Source organism: Magnolia sinica, chromosome 12, assembly GCF_029962835.1.
Source record: "Magnolia sinica isolate HGM2019 chromosome 12, MsV1, whole genome shotgun sequence".
NCBI lineage: Eukaryota > Viridiplantae > Streptophyta > Magnoliopsida > Magnoliales > Magnoliaceae > Magnolia > Magnolia sinica.
This window is the reverse complement of record NC_080584.1, coordinates 51580259-51600813: the sequence shown is the minus strand read 5'-3', so window position 1 is coordinate 51600813 and position 20555 is coordinate 51580259. Positions and strand designations below refer to the sequence as shown.

General features: G+C 42.2%; 1 protein-coding gene across 6 annotated transcripts in view; it reads right to left on the bottom strand.

Annotated features, from left to right (window-relative positions):
• The window catches only part of LOC131221364 (polyadenylation and cleavage factor homolog 4-like), a 39112-nt gene extending 21670 nt beyond the window's left edge, over positions 1–17442 (bottom strand). For 3 of the 6 annotated variants that reach the window (XR_009159211.1, XR_009159212.1, XM_058216612.1), the window contains exons 1-4: positions 16956–17441; positions 2196–2297; positions 1761–2024; positions 204–317 (exon numbers count right to left, since the gene is read on the bottom strand). Coding sequence is in view for 1 of the 6 variants with exons in the window: in XM_058216612.1 (XP_058072595.1) it covers positions 204–317; positions 1761–2024; positions 2196–2297; positions 16956–17312 (837 nt within the window). In the remaining 5 variants the exon portion in view is untranslated. Of the gene's footprint in view, positions 1–203; positions 318–1760; positions 2025–2195; positions 2298–16955 lie in introns of all 6 variants that reach the window. The other 3 variants (XR_009159213.1, XR_009159214.1, XR_009159215.1) reach the window with 3 other exon arrangements.
• Between the last annotated feature and the right edge of the window lie 3113 nt (positions 17443–20555).

The following is a 20555-nucleotide window of genomic DNA, read 5'->3' as shown; positions in this document are numbered from 1 at the left end:
TATTTGTTACGAGAGAGAATCTGTCAGTGGAGTTGCACAAAACACTAATGGCCAGGTGCCGAGCATATAAGGAGCCAAATGTGGCACCGCATTTTTACTTAAATCACATCTTTAAGCTTGAGATGGCTAAGGAGCCAGACATCTGCTTGGCCACTACTCAAAAAGCAGAGGGAACTGAGAAGAAAAGGCTTGCAATTGCACACATGAAATTTTGAAGAAGCTCCAGACCATCCTTTGGGGCTCGCTGAAGCATCACTGTCCATTCTTTCTATGAAATCTGCCATCCTTGTATTCCTGGGGGGATCAACTTCGTGCATCTGCAAGCAGTGACACAGACGGCTGCCACTCAGAGCACTGAGAAAATGACCAAATTATGTGAAACAGCCAAATATCAAATTCTGATATGACAGTCCTGGTGAACAAAATACTGAACAACATTATTATATAAACAATAGAAATGATAGTTATGTACCAGCCATTTAGATGCATTAGGGAGGAGACAGGCCAAACAGCACCTTTGGATTAGGTGTGCCAATGGGCCAGGCTGCCCGGCCCATCCCTGTAGAGCAAGGGCTTGGGCCCCTTAACTTGACCCGAGTGCCAGGCTCAGGCTTGAAATCTAGGTCTGGTGTTCAAGCCGAGCTGGGCCTGGGCCAGGGCCAGGGCCAACAATGAATGGCCCAGTCAAAAAATTAAGTGGGTCACAGTTACATGAAAGGATGGACGATTTGAAGACACTAGTGAGGGTCCCCTTCAACTTGTAGTATTGCACTTTTTGGATCCGGGGTTATGTTTCTGTCATCAAAACCTCGTCATAGATAAAGGGGATACCGTAGGAAAAAAAGGGGGAAAATGATGCAGGACAATTAATCACTTGCTCTAAAAGCTCGAACCGTTAGAGCATGGCGAATAAATCCCTTTATCTCATGCAGGACAATTAACCACTTACTCTAAAAGCTCGAACTGTTAGAGCATGGCGAATTAATCTCTTTATCTCATAGCCCAGGCCCCACATCTCATGGGTTTAGGACCTCGGCCGAACCCCTTCGTGAGCCCCAAATCACATAGGCCGCCCACCCCGAGTGTGTTCTCGCATCCCATGGGCTACCCCACTCGAGCCCGGTGTGAAATGCACATTAATCACCCCTAGTGAGGAGTCTCGAACATGAGACCTCCCCCGTGCGCCCCAAATCACATAGGTCACCCACCCCGAGTGTGCCCCTACATCCCACCGGCGACCCCACTCGAGCCCAGTGTGAAAATGCCCCTGCATTAGAAAAAATCTTAGATTTAGACTATTTCAAACCTTTGATCATGTCACTCTTTTCCTTATAGGGCCGGGACCAGGGCGAGGCCTGTTTAGCCTAATTAGGGCCAGGGCCTAGGGAACTAGGGGCACACCAAGGCCATCCAGCCAAGCCCTAGCCCAGCCCATTGCCACCAATACTTTGACTGTCAGAAACATACTGAATTTTCAAAACAATAAGTACAATTTGGTGGCCTAGCCCGGAATAGAAAGCTGCAAACTTTATTTCAAGGTGATAAAAGGATAATCTTTCCAGACACAAAGGAGTAAGGACGCAATCAATGATCTTCATCCATCCTTCTAAAAACCAAGGTGATTTTTGCCTTAATCCATAGGCAATCCAAAGATCCTCTAAGGGATTGCATATGCGTACATAAACACATGGGTGCACATGTATAACAGTATATGTGAGTGTTTATAGAGATAGATAGTGAGAGACAGAACTGGAATTTACCGCTGTTGAATGTTCAAACTGACGCCGTGCCTCCAAGTATTTTGGATTTACATGAATACCATGACCTGGACGGGGAGAAGGAGATTCAGAAGGTCTTAATGCTGTAAAACTAGACGATTGATGGCTCGTAGGTTGAGAAAATTGTAGCTCTGCCTCAATTTTGCGAAGTATTGAAGATGGGAACACGGTGGACCAAGTCCCAAAAAGGTGACGCATTGCAGGATGCAGACTAGGATTAACTTGCTTGTATGCCTGACAGAAAACCTTGTGAAACATAAACGAAAGAATCACAAATTGTATGGCATGGTCATTTATGATGTCAAAACTATCGAGTGCTTAAGTATGCATAATTATGACCTATATGAAGTATCAACTTCAACATTATCACATCAGCATACAAAAATAGAACATACATGCATCAGAGATCATACTCACCTCAGGAAGGCGAGCAGCAAAATGCCTAACATAGTCACGACCAATGTTCTTTACAATACTATCAAGAAGATATAAAGAAGGCAGTTTTTGCTCAACCGGAACCTGCAAAAGCAAAGCACTAAAGAATAAACATCCATGCAAGGGAGCTGGATGCTATAGGTTAACAACTCCAGCATATAGTGGCACGAAGTGAAGCGAAGCGGCATTCGGGTGCACAAGCAGGGAAGCATCTGTTTCAATATATTCCCAATAAATAGTTTGGAAGTGGGAGCAGAAGCATGAATCTGAAGTGCGATTAAAAGTGGGACTGGCACCTGTTTAGAAGGATCATGCAACTGCACCCTCGAGTGGTTAATACAACTGTACTGGAAGATAAGGTAGGATAGAAATAGATTTCAATGCCAAAAGATCCATTCGATAATGCAAGTAGCCCACAATAAGCAAACCGACATGGACTAACATAAATTTTCAGGTTACTCAAGGACTATGTGCAAAAGTGGCACATCCGCAGGCTATAAACAGCCCAAAAGAAGCCACGGAAGGAAAAAGGGAAAAAAGAAAGGGACAAAAAATATGGATCTTGCAGAAAAACAAAAACGCAGAGTTGTTTAGCAATTTTTTGGGTTCTATATAAGATGTTAAATGCTTGTTATTGGTAAGAGGCTTCCTATGTGTTGTTTATTCTTTAGCAAGTTCATTTAAGGGATTTGTTTAAGGGAAGGATTGGGGACGGTTGTTGAAGGGCATGGAAAGAATCAATTGTGGACTTAAAAAAGCATATGCACGTCTAGCACATTTATAAGTAATATTCTCCAACTTGACAATGCAGGCCATATAATCTTGTGACTCCTGTCACAAGGTTTTCCAACCATATTTGGAATTTACACATTGTGATTAGTTACCGCCATCAAGTATTACTTCCTGTAGAAGTTTCACCCTTTCTGGGTAATGCTACTCCATGGGTAAGAGTTTTTAAGTCGTAAGGTTTTCTCCTGTTCAAGTATTTGCCTATATGATCATTTTCCTGTCATGAAATTTTTAGTCCAACCTTCAGAATTACCCATCAGGACCTAAAAAAATGAGAATCCCAACATAGAAATTTCCAAGTCCCATTAATCTTACATACTTTGAAAAATCTAAATTGATACATCCTTTGTTAGAAGGGTCTATTATCACATTTCCTGATGGTAGATAACCAATTGTCCATTCTTTTCTACTTTATCTCAAATTTATTGGTATTGAATATTAATGTGTTTGACCTTGGAGTTATTTACTACAGTTTTAATTAATGATATTGCTGCCATGATATCACATATATAAGAATCAGTCCATTGGATGTACTAAACTTCAAGTAATGTATGAAGTGCTTTATCCAAATGGCATGCATTACAACACCAAAGCGATATATTCTGCTTCTGGAGTATAGCGGACAGCACAACCCAGCTTAACTATGAAACAACACCTCCAAAGAGGAAAAACATGTCATGAAGTGGACTGACGATCATCGAGATTTCCTGCTAAGTTTGCATAAAAGTATCCATGAACTTTAAGCTTATCTGCTCGTAATCACCTCTTGTTTCTTTCAGAAACATAAGTATCCTTTTCATTTCTGGCCAGTTTATAATTCCCTAATCACTTAGGTATCTGCTTATAATTCCCATTTCCCACTGCATTTCATCCTTTAAAAAAAAATCCCACTGCATTTGCATATGTCCAACCTAGTACATAACATGTACGATCGCATATATTAAAAAGCCCACAGCTTAGACATATGGATCATTCTCCATTATAGCCCTTTATTTATCATTCAATGGATAGATTAATTTTCTTAACTTTAGACATCTACAAACAGTGAGTGGCAGCAGTTTCCAATGGTCCAACCTAAATGTTTTAAGCTCTTTATAGACCTTTCCTAGGTTAAGCATAGAAGCTACGCCTTTTTCGTCTCTAATATTTTTATTCCTAACAAATATGATGCTTCACATGTCTTCATTCCAAAAAGAGAGTTCATCTAAGATTTAGTCTTTTCTAATATTTCCAAGTCATTTGCAGCCAATATTATATCATCTACATATAATGCAAAAATACTAAATTTGCTCCCACCATTCCAAACATAAATACATTGGTCTGATCGATTAGCTACATATCCTATCTATAAGATAGCATTGTAAAATTGTCAATTACTAACTACGACAAGCTTATTCTAGATCATATAAGGATTTCTTAAGTTTAGAAGTCCTTGCTCCAGATACAAACATTATGATTGCCACTTGCTTCGAGAAGAGGGGAGATGAGATTATATGGGCACCTCCGTGTTGAAGACGGCTATCAGATGAGGAATTGGGGGTATTTTTATGCCGTTTGGAGAGGCTAAAATCTACTTCTATTAGTGAAGTAGAAGAAGACTCAGTGTTTTGGAAAGCTCATAGCTTGGGAAGGTTCCCCGTTTCATCTTTCTACAAACTCCTCACTCCTCTTGCAGCCCATCATGGGCACAATTACCAGTTTTGGAAGTATGGAGCTCCCTCTAAGTTGCTTCCTTCGTTTGGTTGGCTCGTAGGAACAGGATACTAACTGTGGATAATCTACGCAAGAGGGAATTAATGGTTCCTAATGTTTACATTGTGTGCTTGAGAGATGCCGAGTTGGTGGATCATTTGTTTTTGCAATGCCCATTTGTGAAGAAGATATGGGATAGCTTTCTTGTCACCTCCAACACCATTTGGGTGATGTCGGATTTGTCCCCTCTTTCTTGGCATCGTGGCATCGTGGCGGCATTGATAAAGATGGGTAAATAATTTTGGCATCTGGCAGGGATGGCGACCTTGTGGGCCATATGGGGAGAGAGGAACAACTGCTGTTTCAAAAATAAATTGGAAACAGAGGATTAGATTTACCACAAGGCGGTGCCTCCCTCCCTCCCTCCACATGATACTCACCACTGCACACGTATGATGGTGCACACACTGGACCCACCATGATCTATGTAATATATCCAATCTGTCCATTATTTCAGTCCCCATTTTGTTTCCTTGGCCCCAAAGAATCACAAAGATCTAAAAATCAGGTGGACCACACCAACAATCTGCACAGTTTTAATGGTAGGTGTACCCATCACAAGTATCCTTGTGGAGTGGCCCACCTTGTTAAAACGGCCCAAAATCATACAGTTCAGATGATGTTTAACAGTTGTTTGCCATCATGTGGACAGTTAATACAATGGTTAGTGGTCCAAAGTCAATAGCCAAAATCAGATGGTTAGATCACCCAATCAGTTGAATTTATGGCATGTTCTCAATTTTCAATAGGTCCAAATGCAAGTTCTCTATTCTGTTTTGATCGCAAAAATGTGGGCCCACTTTATGGGATGATGTTCTGAATGAAGACACCATTAATTTGGCCCACCTGACTACATTGGATGGCATCTACGGTCCGCAATGGGCCTCACAAATATTCCAAAAGAAAAAAACAAAATTAAGAGTAATAAGATACTCAGGCTACATATGATGCTTCATACATAGGCACTCAAAATTTGTACAAGTGCCATATATTAACTCCTCTTTAACTGACTAGATTGTGCACCCCACTGTCACCACTTCACAATTGCAAAATCAAATTGGCGGAACAACCTTAACCTCTGATTCGTGGACACTTGTTTGTCGACATACGACCATTGGATATTTTTCATTTTAACTATCCAATAGTTGTCTACAGATCAGATTGATAGATAATCAAATAAGCTTAATCTTGGGTTCATGATACATCAAATCATCAGATAAATGAACTTTTCGACCAATCACAGTTTCAATCAAGTCCATGTATGCCACTATCTTGTTTGATGAAATGGCACCATTAGATATTCTTACCATAAACCATCCAATAAACACCCACTTGTCATATAATCTGGAAATAGGACCATTGTATAATTTGCAAGCATATTTTCAAAATGTACCATTTGTTTTAATTAGCAATTAAGTAAGGTCCATGAACCATCATACATTCATTCTCTTCCAACAGCAAGTTAACATGTTGGACGAGGACATTTCTAGCACCGAGTCAGAGAAGTCTCTGACACTTCGGATAAAAAAGCGAATATGGAATTTAATATATTAGCTGCAACTGTCAGAGCTGATGCATCAGTAATTTCTTGGTATAAGGATAACTCTATAATAGAAGATTCACAACAACATCCGCGAAATTGGACATGCACTCTATCAACATATGTCAATGGTCTAGGGTCCACATGCTATGATTTCATTCATATGCGTAAAGAGACTTTCTTTCGCCTGCAAGACATTATAGAAGAGAAGTGCAACTTACACGGTACATTTGGAATATCTTTGGATGAACAACTAGCATGTTTACAAATAAGCTTAGCCATCACAAGGTGTTCCATAATTGTAACAGTGGTCACAACGGCCACCACCGTTAGTCCGTTACCATTATGATACGGGACATATCGCTTGTTACACCCCCCGTATCAGCCATTATGGCTAGGGCTGTACACGAACCGAGTTAGCTCAGTTAGCTCGCTCGACTCGACTCGAAAAGGCTCGGTTCAAAACTGAGTTCGAGCCGAGTCGAGCTGATTTTTTGAGCTCAAAAAAATTTCGAACCAAGTTCGAGCTTGCCCGAGCTCGACTCGACTCGGATCGAACCCTAACTCGAATCGAACTCGGATCGAACCAGTTCAGTGACTCGGTTACTTTGATATTGATGTTGCTCACCAAGTGTTTGACGAAATGACTCAACGAAGTGTCGGTTGGTGGCAAGGAAGGTATGTATATGAAACAAATACCCTTTTTTCTTGATTTTGATGTTGCCAACAAGGTGTTTGATGAAATACTGTAAAACCGCTGGTGCTGTTTTACATACAGCAAGAATTTAAAGGTGCAGTCCATGTGTTTGTGAAAATGCTGCACAGGCGAACTCGGCTCGATCTTGGCTCGAACTCGGCTCGAACTGGCCCGAGCTACTGACCGAACCGAGCCGAGCTGGCCAGTCAAGCTTGAGGACCAAGTTCGAGTTGGGGTCAGCTAGTGGCCGAGCCGAGTCGAGCTATGCCAAGCTCAACTCGATTTGACTCGTGTACACCTCTAGTTATGGCCCTGTTACTGTTACATAACGGTCGTTACGTAACTGATTTGGAATACCTTAAGCCATCATGTCGAGAATCTTATAATACATCACCATTTCAATCATTCAAGTGAAATGATTAGCCCCCACTTCAATTGAATACTTAATGGAATCATCAAAATACATCGTGACTTTTTAAACCACAGAGAATAGGGTGCCTCCTGAAATAATGAACAATACGAACTTTTTCATGTATCTTCATGTTAGCATATGCATCTTTTTCATTTCATAATTATTTTTCTTTTTAAAATAGAGTAAGAAAACTACCAACAAGATTTACTTCTATTTTAGGGTTGTGTTGGAGATATAAATGGCACACATATTCCAACAATGGTCCCTTTAAAAAAAGTCAAGTGGCGTAATTGAACGGGATTCATTTCAAAAAAATGCATTGGCAAGCTAAACTTCAATTTAAATTTTCAATACATCTTGCAAGGTGGGAAGGGCAAGGATGCTGGTAGATGGATTCACACAGAGAAACGAGGTCGTTGTTCCAAAAGGTATTAACTATTTTCACCCACACCAAATATTTAATTCGTGACAAGTACTCTATATTCCTTATAGGTAAATATTAACTCGTTCACGTTGGCTTTCCAAACATGCCTGGTCTCATAGCATCCTTTCGTGAAGTCTGGTTTCATCTTAAGGAATTCAGATAGGGCTACCAGCCTTGGGATGTGAAAGATTTGTTTAATCATCAGCGTTCGTCATTGGGCAAAAACATTTAACATGCCTTTGGAGTGTTAAATGCACGATTTCCAATATTAAAGACAGGACTAGCGTATCCATTACATAAACAAGTAAAGATAGTATTGGTGTGTTATATTTTACATAATCATATCGTGAATGATAATTCTAATCTTAACCCTAATTCAAAAATAATAAATGAAAATAACAAGGAAGATGAAGGTGGCCAGGAGGAAGGCTAGGATAAAGATGTTTGTAACAATGAACAAGATGAAAGTGGCAATGTCGACTTTGATGACAAAAGAGGGCTAGACCAAGCTGGCATGAAGAGAAAAGCCAGCCCATTTTAGGAGGTAAGCCTTTAGCTGTTCGCCTTCTGCCCTTGGCTTTTGGTTATCCCTACACTTTGGATTAACAGTTGTCTTCTTACTAAACCATCCTCACACTTGTAACAACACCCTCGTAAATGTCTTTAATCTTACATATATATCAAATTGTCACCCTTTCCTCATCACGAGTCATGAACACGTAACCTCTTTAGGTATTTTATCATAGAGCTTTTGCGACGTGGAAGAGGAAATCAGATTTGCAGATAGGAGGCAGCAGAACATCGACTGTGGGTGGTGGTTCTCCCAATACTGTAGCTGATGATGAAAGGAAGGGAGACTATGAGGTAGAGAAGGGCAAAGGGGAAGGGTGGATAACGACTACTTGATCCAAAGCAAGGCGGAGAGAAAAAGGAAAGTGGCAAGGTAGATGTTGCGGATTATCCAACGCTTTTGTCAAAGGTTTTCCGACAGGTTGGATGCCGGTCAATTTCGAAAGAGTCTTACGTGGGGCAAGAGCGGTTATGGATGTGGTTCTTCCCATGTACAGGACCACCTCGATGCCAAGAGGCTTCGCTTTCATGAGAATGAGTTTGGAAGAGGAGCTATATCGCGCAGTGGAAATGCTCCATAGAGAAAGTTGTGGTGGTGTGAAACTCAATGTATAGAGAGCCCAGTTTGGACCGAAAATGAAATTCAAAGAGACTAAGGGCCCAAATCAAACAGGTTGGATGCCGATCAATTTCGAAAGAGTCTTAGGTGGGGCAGGAGCGGTTATGGATGTGGTTCTTCCCATGGACAGGACCACCTCGATGCTAAGAGGCTTCGCTTTCATGAGAATGAGTTCGGAAGAGGAGCTGTATCGCCCGGTGGAAATGCTCCATAGAGAAAGTTGTGGTGGCGCGAAACTCAAGAGTATAGAGAGCCTAGTTTGGACAGAAAACGAAATTTGAAGAGACCAAGGACCCAAATCAGAAAAAGCTTCTTTGTCTGATTGAGAGGGGGGGAAGTAGGTGGATGATTCAGGGTCTCGAGATGGAAGATCGGTGCGCGGCACTTCAATTGAGTTAGGAAAACGATCTTACAACGAGGCAGTCATCAGGGAGGGGAGGTCAATTTCCCCAGATGGAGGCGTTGGAGGTGGGGTGGCCTATGTTCCCACCAGTCCTTCGGAGTTTTGGGTGGACACAGAAGCAACGAGAGGTGAGAAAGTGATAAGAGTAAGGGAGGAGGTGATTGCTCATTCCTTGGAATCTTTCCAATTATCGGTTGTTGCGACAACGAAGGAAGGAGCATCCATCCCCCAAGTTAGAGTTTGGTTGGATGAGTGTTGCAGACTGAAATCAGAGATGTACAAGATCAGGCCTTTAAACTACAACGAACTTTGTATAAGAGTCAATCCAGGGGCCAACATCGATCTTCTGATCATGGCGGGTGTTCTTCGTAGAGAAGGTCCTATCATTAAGTTGTAGAAATAGGAAGAGTACTCCGCATTTGACAAGGAAGATCAATGGTTTCTGATTTGGTCAGTCCTGATGGAACTCTGGTGCTATGACTTCTTCCCAGTTGCGGCTTCTTGCCTAGGGGAGGTAGTGGAGTTGGATCCCAAGACGAAGCTCAGAGAGGAGGTTGGAGTCATCAAGGTACACATCTGGGCAAAAAAGGGTTCAATCATTCCCTCCTTCCTCTCTGCTTTTGTCAAAGATAGGAGGTTCGTGATGCCAGTTCAAAGGGAGGAGGGCAATGGGATTTCGCCAAGGTGGGGGGATTTGTGGAGGCTTCGGGAGATCAATCCACCAGCGAGGATTCCTGACAGCAGCGAATCAAGAGTTGAAGGAGCATGCGCCAGGTGCTCCTTTAGAACTTCAAATCCAGCTGGGAACACAGGTCCCTTCCCATTAGTGGAATAGAGGTAGGTGAGGCCAATCTGGGTTGAGGCATGATGCGTGGTGTTCCCAACTCTGCGAGAGCACAAGATGATGAATATAGCTACCCGAAGGTAGGAGATAAGTCAGGGTTGGATCTAGACCAAGATCTGTTCCTGCCCCCAGTAACTCGATCGAAGGAGACGAATTCGGATCAGGACACATGTAGGGTGCTTGATGAGGTTGAAGTAGGCTCAGGTCACAAGCCTTGATCCGAGCCTCTTGCCTCTCCTTCAACAGCTTTAGAGCTTCTCGGCGGTTCCTATGGAGTCATATGTGTGCCAGATGGGCGAGTCGAGCTCGTCCCACGTGGGAGAGGCTATGCTTTGAACCTTCCCAACACGTGACATGTCACTTAAGTCTTCCACATGTGCTTCTCCCAAAGTCACGTGCACAGGGACTACAAGTTTATTTCTACATGTTCCCAAATTGGTCGGGGCTTATCTCAAGTCGACTCCTATGGGGGATAGGAAGGGCAGCGATGCTACTCCTCTTTCTCGGGAGGACAAGGAGGACCTTTCTACCAAAGCAGGGGAGGATAGTTGGTCACTATCTGCCAAGGAAGACGAATTTATAGAGAGTGAAGCTAGCGAAGCAAACAGTGCGTTGCCGCTGGCTAAGATGGATGTTGAAGGAGAGATGTTTAAAGAGACCTTGGATGTCCCTATGCGCTGACAAGATGCAATCCAATTCAGGTATTGATGACTCTGTCAAGGTTCTGATCAGCTAGGAAGTGCACAGCAAGATTTCTGCGGGAACAACATAGATGGGCCAAGGGCGTGTTGGAAAGGGTAGGAGGATTAGTAGGGAAGTCCTATGGAGTAACGAACAAGGACATGTAGGCATTCTTTCGATTCACCCACGCAAGAGCTTCGTTGTATTTCACCGAGGCCCATCTCCTCAAGTCCAGGAGATCTCCTAAGGGTTGCCGAGAGTTGTTGAGACTCAAATGCTCCATTAATAACGATAATGCTAGCAGAGTTTCAGGAGGGAAAAGGGTAAGAACAGGGAAGGTTGACACTCAATGATTATTTTATCGTGGAATGTTCGTGGTCTGGGAAACAAGACCAAAAGGACACAAATAAAGAAGATTTGCAAAAAGTCGAAGGCTGATATCATCCCTATTCAGGAAACTAAGTTGTGGTCCTTTGATAAAGGTACGCTCGAATCCTTAGGGGGTGGGAAATCAAAAGAATGGGTGGCAGTTAATGCTATTGGACAACGGGAGGTATTTGCATTACTTGGAATTCAGACAAATGGAATAGAGTCAATTCTTTTATGAGAAAGTTTTTAGTTTTGGTTCTTTTCTCTAAAGCTTCCTCGAGATTCCGTTGGATCTTCACTGTTGTCTATGGGCCATGCAAGTATTATGATCGAAAGCTTGTCTGGGAGGAATTGGATAAGTATTAGACTTAGGAGGGGGCTCCCTGATGAATGGGGGCGACTTCAATGTGGTGTGTTATCCTTGGGAAAAATCTTAAGGGAGTAAGATTACTAAAAGTATGGATAAATTCTCTGCCTAGGTTGGTCATCATCAGATGGTGGATCTTCCTCTAAGGGGTGCTAGATTTACGTGGACTGGTCAAGAAAATCCTATTATGTCGTGGTTGGACAAATTTTTGGTATCAGCTGACTAGATCGAGAAATATCCTTTAGTTTTTCAGTGGGGACTACCAAAGGTTATTTCATATCATAGACCTATAGTTCTGCAAATAGATGAGGAAAATTGGGGCCCAAAACCCTTCAAGTCCGAGCTCTCATGGCTGGAGATCGAAGGCTTTAATCAGTTAATCCCATATTGGTGGTCCTCCTCAGTGGACGGCTTTGCAGGCTTCAAATTAATTAGAAAACTCAAGTTGTTGAAAGAGAGGCTGAAATTATGGAAAAAGAGGTGCTTGGAAGCGAGGAGAGGTGTCTGATAAAGTAGCTGAAGAGATTCGCGAGCTTGATTTGATGGAAGAAGCTTCAGGTCTTTCTGAGACTAATTGCTTGAAAAGGTCAGACTTATCTCAAAGATACGCAATTAGGGCTAGGGACAAAGAGATTAGATGGAGGAAAAGATCTCGGGCAATTTGGATTAAGGAAGGGGATAAGAACACTCGTTATTTTCACAATATTGCTAGTTCCAGAGCCCGAGCTAACAGAATCCATAGTTTACAGGTTGATGGGGAATCTATCATGAAAAAGTTGCATATTTGCAAAGCTATTGTTTCCTTCTACAAAAATCTTCTTTGAGGTGACAACTGGGGGAGACCGAGATTGAAAAATCTGCAGTTTCGTCGATTCTCTCCTGAAGAAGCGTCTTGTTTGGAAAGGCCAGTGAGGGAAGAAGAGGTTAAATCAGTCATGGCCTCTATGTGTGGGGATAAGGCTCCGGATCCAGACGGTTTCCCAATCACATTCTTTCAAAATTTCTAGCATGTGGGACAAGGTTATCGAGAAGATTGAGCAGAGATTAGCTTCTTGGCCATGCAGATTTTTATCCTTGGGGGATCGCCTCACCTTGGTCAAGATTGTTCTGTCCAATATGCCAATTTACTTAATGTCCCTTTTCAAATGTCTGAGGTCCATGCTGGAAAAAATCGAAAAGCCCAAGAGGAATTTTCTATCGAATGGGTAGAGGGATGGGAGGAAGTTTCATTTGTTGAGATGGGATGAGGTGTGCAAACCTATGACCAAAGGGGGGGCTGGCATAAGACCTTTAGGTTCTATGAATTTAGCTCTCTTGAGGAAATGGATATGGAGATTCTGCGAGGAAGAAAGTAGCCTATGGAGGAAATTAATTGCAGCCAAGTATGGGGTGCAGGATGGTGGTTGGTATGTTAAAGTGTCTTCATTGTATAGATCTTCGGGAGCATGGAAAGCAATCATGACTACGCAACACATAGTGAAGGCTTATAAAGTCTATTGATGTCTGCTCATTTTAGCTATGATGAAAGTTATTTGGAGTTCTACTAACGAGCGTTGTTTCCAGAATGCGAAAGAGGGGGTGAACGATGTGATTTCTAGGGTTATATCATTAGTCAAGGATTGGGCGATTTTTGTAAAGGCAGCCTCAGCTGGCCTCCCCCTTTAGTCATTTGTTTGGTTTGTTTGGGGTTTGTATTCTTTCCTCGCTTTGTTAGCTTCTTAATAAAATTTATGTGATCTCTATAAGCAATGTAAGACAATTGGGAACCTAGATAGCGTGTCAATTGATTGTATTCCGAAAACTTTTTTCATTATGAATGTTAATGTTGACTACATTATACGAAATGATTGTTGTTTGAAGAATTAATGCATCATTTTTTTTCTAATTTCTCAGTACTTGAAACAATCTTAACTTTCCTGCAAATAATTCTTTCATTATACCTTATCTTGCCTCTTAAGTGTTAAAATTTTTAGAAATGTCTCAACAACAGAAAGCAAGCGACAACAGTCGGAAAGTAGTCATCACATGGATTCCATTTATGGACCAGTGCACGGCTAACATACTTTTGAGCAAGTAAATTTTAAGGTTAGTTGCGACCATTATTTTATGGCAACTACAATGAATGCAGTAGCAAAGGCAATGAAAGAGAGGGTACCATGTCCCTCTAGATACGAACAACTGCAGAAACCATCTATGAGCATTGTGCAAATATTTCAACCTAGCAAAGATAACATTGAATAAAAGTAGCTTCGGTCGAGACAAAGAACGTAAATGTGTAAATGCAAACAAAGAAGTATGGAAAGGTGAATTAAGAGAGAATCACATATCCTTCGCATTCATTTTTTATTTATATAATGTTAGTGAAGAGTATCTAATACTTAAACTTTGTCTTTTAAGAGTTAAACCCTAAGATTTATATAAAAAAAAAAAAAAAAAATCAAAACAAGCAATTCCCACTAATGCAAGGGCATTTTCACACCGTGCTCGAGTGGGGTTGTCTATGGGATGCAGGAGCACACTCGGGGTGGGGCAGCTCGTGTAAGGTGGGTGGCTCATGTGAGGCGGGCCCCATCCGTGTGAAGTAGGTAGCTCGTGTGAAGTGGAACCTATGTGAAGTGGGGCCCACGAGGGGGATTCGGTCGAGGTCCTAACCCATGCGATGTGGGGCCTAGGCTATGAGATAAAGGGATTAATTCGCCATGCTCTATCAGTTCGAGCTTTTAAAGCAAGTGTTTAATTGTCCTGCATCAAAGTAGTATCAGAGCGGGAGGTCTCGTGTTCGAGACTCTTCACCGGGAGTGATTAATGCAGGGGCGTTTTCACACCAAGCTCAAGTAGGGTTGCCTGTGGGATGCAGGGGCACATTCGGGGTGGGCGGCTCATGTGAGGCAAGCGGCTCGTGTGAGGCGAGCCCCATCTGTGTGAAGTGGGTGGCTCGTGTGAAGCGAAACACATGTGAAGTGGGGCCCACAAGGGGGGTTTGGCCGAGGTCCTAACCCATAGGACGTGGGGCCTAGGCTATGAGATAAAGGGATTAATTCGCCATGCTTTATCAGTTCGAGCTTTTAAAGCAAGTAGTTAATTGTCCTGCATCACCCTCTCTACGTAAAGATAGAGATTATATGCGGAGAGGACTTGTCGAAATTGCAGAAGAGGAGGCCCAACTGCATTTCCCAATGGATGACATTCCAATATCCCCATTACCCTTTGGAGGATTTGAATCATATACACCATTGGATGATGAGTTTTCAAAGGGGACCCATCCATAAGCTCAAAAACTTTAGCAGGGTGCTCCTCCAAATGTGGGATATCAACTCCAAGGCCGATGAAGACTTGCCATGGGATGTGATGACTGACTGCCTTTACAACATGATACACAGAAGTGTCCAATGGGAATTGGATTGGTTGGAAGGTGCGAGAGGAATGTCAAAATCTCTCAACCATCACTAACAATATGATATGGAAAGCCTCTAGCTACCTTGCAAGACAACAAAATTTAACCTAGTTTTTTCCTAAAATCCAGCCTTAGTTTAAACATATATGGCTAGAGAAGAACATCCCATCGTACATATTTTCTAGAAGCATTTTCTAAACTTGTTTTGTATGATGATTATTGAAAACTTATGTTTAAACCTTTAAATTGTTCTTAATTTCCTAGTAGTTTATGTTCAACTCTTCTGGTAGTTTATGTTCAACTCTTTATATTCTGTGGTTTCTCCACATAAAAGGCCATTTGAATCAGTTTGTCCACTTGTGTAGCCCACGAATGCTTAATTTAGCATAAGGACCAACACAGGCTTTATTGAGATGCGCTCCACCCAATGACCCATCTTAATCAAGCCCTTTTATGTCATTTTAAGATTTTAAAGGGATTTATTGTTCCAAGATCTGTCTGGCATGAATACCCCATTCATCATTGTCATTGACACCATCATTAGCGTCATCATCTAAGCCTTATCCCAACTAATTGGGGTCAGGTACATCAATCCTTTTTCGTCATTCCACTCTATCAAGGGCCAAAGCTTCAGCTAAACCATAGGTCATTAAATCTTTTCTTACTACCTCCACCACGTCCTTTAAGGCCTTCCCCTTCTTCTAGAGCGTATGTGTTTGCTAGAGCTAGATTGCATGCCATAGCAAAATCAGAATGGTATTCAAAGCGGACCTATCCACTGGCTCAAAAGGTTCAAGCGAAGTGCTCCCCCAAATGTGAGAACATCAGCTCCAAAGCCCACGAAGAAGAAGCCAGCTTCCATGGGGCGTGATACAAAGATTGGACCACATTCACAACAGAATATACCGAAATGTCGAAAGGGAATCGAATTGGCAGGAAAGATGTGGATGGAGTTGCAGAATCACCCAACCATCAATTATGATATGATGTGGAATGCCTCCAGCTAACTTATAAGACAACCAAACTTAGCAAGGTTTTTTCTTAAATTTTGGCCTAAGTTTAAACATATATGGTGAAGAAAAACATTCCATTATAAATATTTCCAAAGCACACTTTTAGACTTGTTTTGTATGATGACTATCGAAAGCTTATGTCTAAACCTTTAAATTGTTCTTAATTTGACTCTTTACATTCAGAAGTTTCTCCACACAAAAGAGCATTTGAATCAGTGGCCCATTTTTTGTGGTCCACCTAATGCTTAGTTTAGCATAAGGATTGGCCCTGGGCTCTATTAAGGTGAACTCAACCCAATGACCCATCTTAAATCAAGCCCTTTTATGCCATTTTAGGATGTTAGAGGGGTTTATCGTGTGAATACCCCACTCATCATGATCATCATCTTCTAAGCTGTATACCAAATAAATGGAGTCAGCTACATGAATCCTTTTCCATCATTCCACTTTATCAAGGGCCATAATTTCATCAAGACCATAGCCATCAAGTCTTTTCTTATTACCTCCACCCACGTCCTTTGGGGCCTCTTGCTTCTTTTGGAGCCTATGTGTTTGCTAGAGCTAGATTGTATGCCATTGTCAAATCAAGGATGGTATGAATACCCCATTAGAGGCTGTACACACATTACAGGTTATCCAAACACTTCTGCCTGTAAACACTTTACAGCTTAAAGCCAAACAGGAGTTATAGGACAGATTGCAACACTTTATAGTCATCCAAACGACCCCTAATCTTCCAACCACAACAAAAAAAAAAAAATAAAATAAGCCTCTTTCAAAAATTCAATCCAGAATTAAAGAAAATCCTCCAAATCCAAACATAAATCATCATCCTCAGTAGCATCAACCATCGCCATCAAAACCCTACCTCAATAATCCGAGCACAGATAGCGTCCGCGATTGCCTCTCCATGCTCCTTCTGCTCCCCAGCAATAATCGTAAGATCTGTAATAATCGGCTTCGAATTGAACGTCAGCTCCGACAGGACATCCTCATACATCCCCACGATCTCTTCCGTCGTCGGTGGCCCACCATCCTCGTCATCATCGCCACCAGAAGAAACCCTAATTCCGTCCTCCCTCTGATTCAAGAGAACTCGGAAACGGTCGAGAATCAGAGGCGATGACTTTTGGACGAGTTCTGGCGGGTTCGACGGCTTGATGGACAGAAGCCCTAGATTCCTAGGGTTTTCTTCCATGGCAGTACCGTAATTTTGTTGTTTCATCAGGTTATGGTGAGAAGGTATGGAAGAAGGGGATGTGAGAGGAAGGAACGGCCATGGGTTGCATGCTAGAAACGGGGAAGAGGCGTTTTAGGGAGACATCAGAGGCGTTAGAAGAACACGAGAATATTTCAGCTTTGATGGAGGGGATTCGCACGAGTAGATACTGAAAGAGGTGAGTCGCAGTGCACGTGCCTACGTGGCACTGCCTGCGCGATCCCCGCCGTTCATCGAGTGGGGACAAAGGTGAATACTTTTCGTACCAAAATCGCGGAAGTGGGCTAATGCTTATTAAATGCAGTGTAGAGTAATACGGTACAGTTAAATTGCAACCACGTCTATTTTACTCCTTTGACACAAATAGACGGTACGGACTCATCAATATATTGACCATTACGGGACCCGGATTAGCTACTGACAGGTTAAGTAGCTACGCTGACTATGAAGTGACGTCACCAAGTTACGCCCCACCACGATGTATATGTGGTAACTACACCCTCGAGTGGCTAATACAAAGCTCGAGTGGACCCCACCACAGAAAACAGTGGGGAGAGTGACACCCACCCTTAAAAACTTACAAGGGTCACATAAATTTCCATTTTTCCTTTTTTTTTCATGTCAGTGTTAACTTATGAACAGGTTGGATTTCGAATAAACATTATAATAGATCTCAAAGAAACATCACGGTGAACCCTAGGAAGCTTTCAACAGTGTGCATCCTGTAAGAACTCTATTTAGTGGGCCTCACTGATCAACGGTCTGGATTGTTATACAGTTGAACTGGATGATTGAGTAGACCAGTGGGCTCCACTTTCAGGTGATGCGCTGCGCAATCTATCTGCGCAGCTCTGCGTACTAGAGCTGGAATGCTATAGCTGTCTTACACAGACAGCAATTTGAGTTGAACTAGGATGCTACAACGTGGAGCATGGGAGAGAGAGTTGTGATGGGTTTCAAACTCCCTCTCCACAGACTCTATAAAAGAGAGCTGGGTCCCCAATCCTACACCACAGCAGAAATTCGAGTCCCATCTACTGATTTGCAGAAATGGTGTGAAGGAGAGGAAGATCCTAAGTTCTACAGGTATTCTGGTATTCTTATCCGGCTTCCATGGCGGCGTCTCAGCTAGGTAAGCTATCCGACCCCTGATCGCCATGTCCCATGCACAGACAGATCCGTGGGCCTATTCCGCATCTAGATTAGATCCCACAGTTGGTATCAGAGCATATCTGTGCATAGGTATGGTTGATCTCATATATCAATTAAGGCTTTCAAATTCGAAACCCATACAGCAATTAGGGCTTTCGAATTCGAATTCCATATCAGATCAGTATCAGGGATTTTCGAATCCCTGAATCCAGAAACAGTATAAATTAGGGATTTCAAATCCCAAATCCCAAATTAGGAACTTCGAAACTAAAACCCTAAATCCAGTTAATTAGGGAGTGTTCGAAACCCTGATTCAGTTAATTAGAGATTTTCAAATCCCTCAATCCAGAAACATTTAATTAGGGTATCCCGTCCAGATTCGAATTAGGGATTTCAAATCTCAAATTCGAATATTGGGGATCCAGATCTCAAAAACCCTAAATCGTGGAAAAAAAAATTAGGGACTTCAGATTCGGAATCCCCAAATCCGTTAATTAGGGATTCTCGAATCCAAATCGAGCACAACGAATTAGGGATTTCTGAATTCCCAAATCCAGATGCCAATTGGGATTTCGGAACCCATCTTCCCCTGATTTAGGTGAGGAAATCGTATCTTATGGGCTGCTTACCTCTGACATCGAGGACCGACAGCCATTATCGACCCTCGGATCAGCAGACGAAGGTCATGGCTCGCTGATCCCCATCTTCCCTGCTTCAGGAGCCGTTGACAGCGTTTTCAGGTCCCACATTCATTACCGGCAACCATGGAAGCTGTTTCCGCAGCTTCTCTGTCCGATTTTTGCGTCGGGACTGCCGGAGAACAAGCCGGGATCGTGGAAGATGTTGATGGCCGATCTTCTTGGCTGTCTGCTCGTACAGCTGCAGTAGCCGGAGATTTCATCTCCCTCTCTTCAGCTGCTGTGTGCGGCAGATAGAAAAAAAGGCCGAAATTTTCTTTCCTCTCTCCCTCTTACGACGGACGATAGGTCGTGCATATATTGGATCAACAGACCCGATTACAGTCCATTCGGATCTGAACCCGCAAACAATAAATCTAACCGATTTTCCTTTGCTGGGCCTGCTGAATTGATGGGCCCAATCTGGGCCCACTCCCCTTTTTTTTTTGGTCTAGTCTTCTATAAGATTTATGGGCCCGATTTTCATTACCATTGATGGACTACACACGTATATGGTTGGCATTGGTATTTACACTCTAACCATTGATTAATTGATCTAAACCATCCATGATGTATTCTGTAGGCATCTCATATAAAATATTCACTAAGTGGGGATCAAGGGTGTGTATACACTATCGTCGAATTAAATGAATTGTTGATTATTACCGTCCATCTTATGATAATCTAATTATGAGTGCCTTAAGGATGATGTATAGATCATACAGATTAAATTTTGATGAAGCCCCTATTTAGGCCCATTACCCATCTTTGGAGTCGATATGGACCATTGGATTATATAATGTGATAATTATCCACATAAGGTTCCTATATTTTTCAATGATCAATATTGATCATCTTGTGGGCCATGTCAAACTAATTTAAGTATAATTCATTGAGGCATGATTATAATAGCAATCCTAAAGTCTATATTTGTAGTTTTGGATTCGGTTGTGTTAGCCACCATAATGACCTCAATCGATGAAAGCTTAACAAGTACATACTTATAACATTGGGATAATGAGGGTTGCATACAGTTGCGTTCAATTTTTCATGCGTACGGTAACGAAAATATAGATGATTATCGTATGGCAGTCAAGTGAACGGGTGGAGTAAATGGTGTAGGTAATGTAAAGCCGATAGACTCATCTCACCCACAAGTGTTGAGTGTCTCAGATTTACATCACTGACATCACCTAGCTTCATATTTAGGAGGATTACTAACATGTTGTCATTACCACCCACAGGAGGAATGATGATGATGTAATAGATTCTCACTAGGATGAGATGGTTGAGCCCATCGTCACCCTGGATGATTCAGTTGATGCCTCCCTTAGCAACTGAATCAGTTATCTTTGCCTGATATTTGTTTACATTCACTAAATTGCTTTGTGAAATAATGAACTGATGTGAGTATATGTGT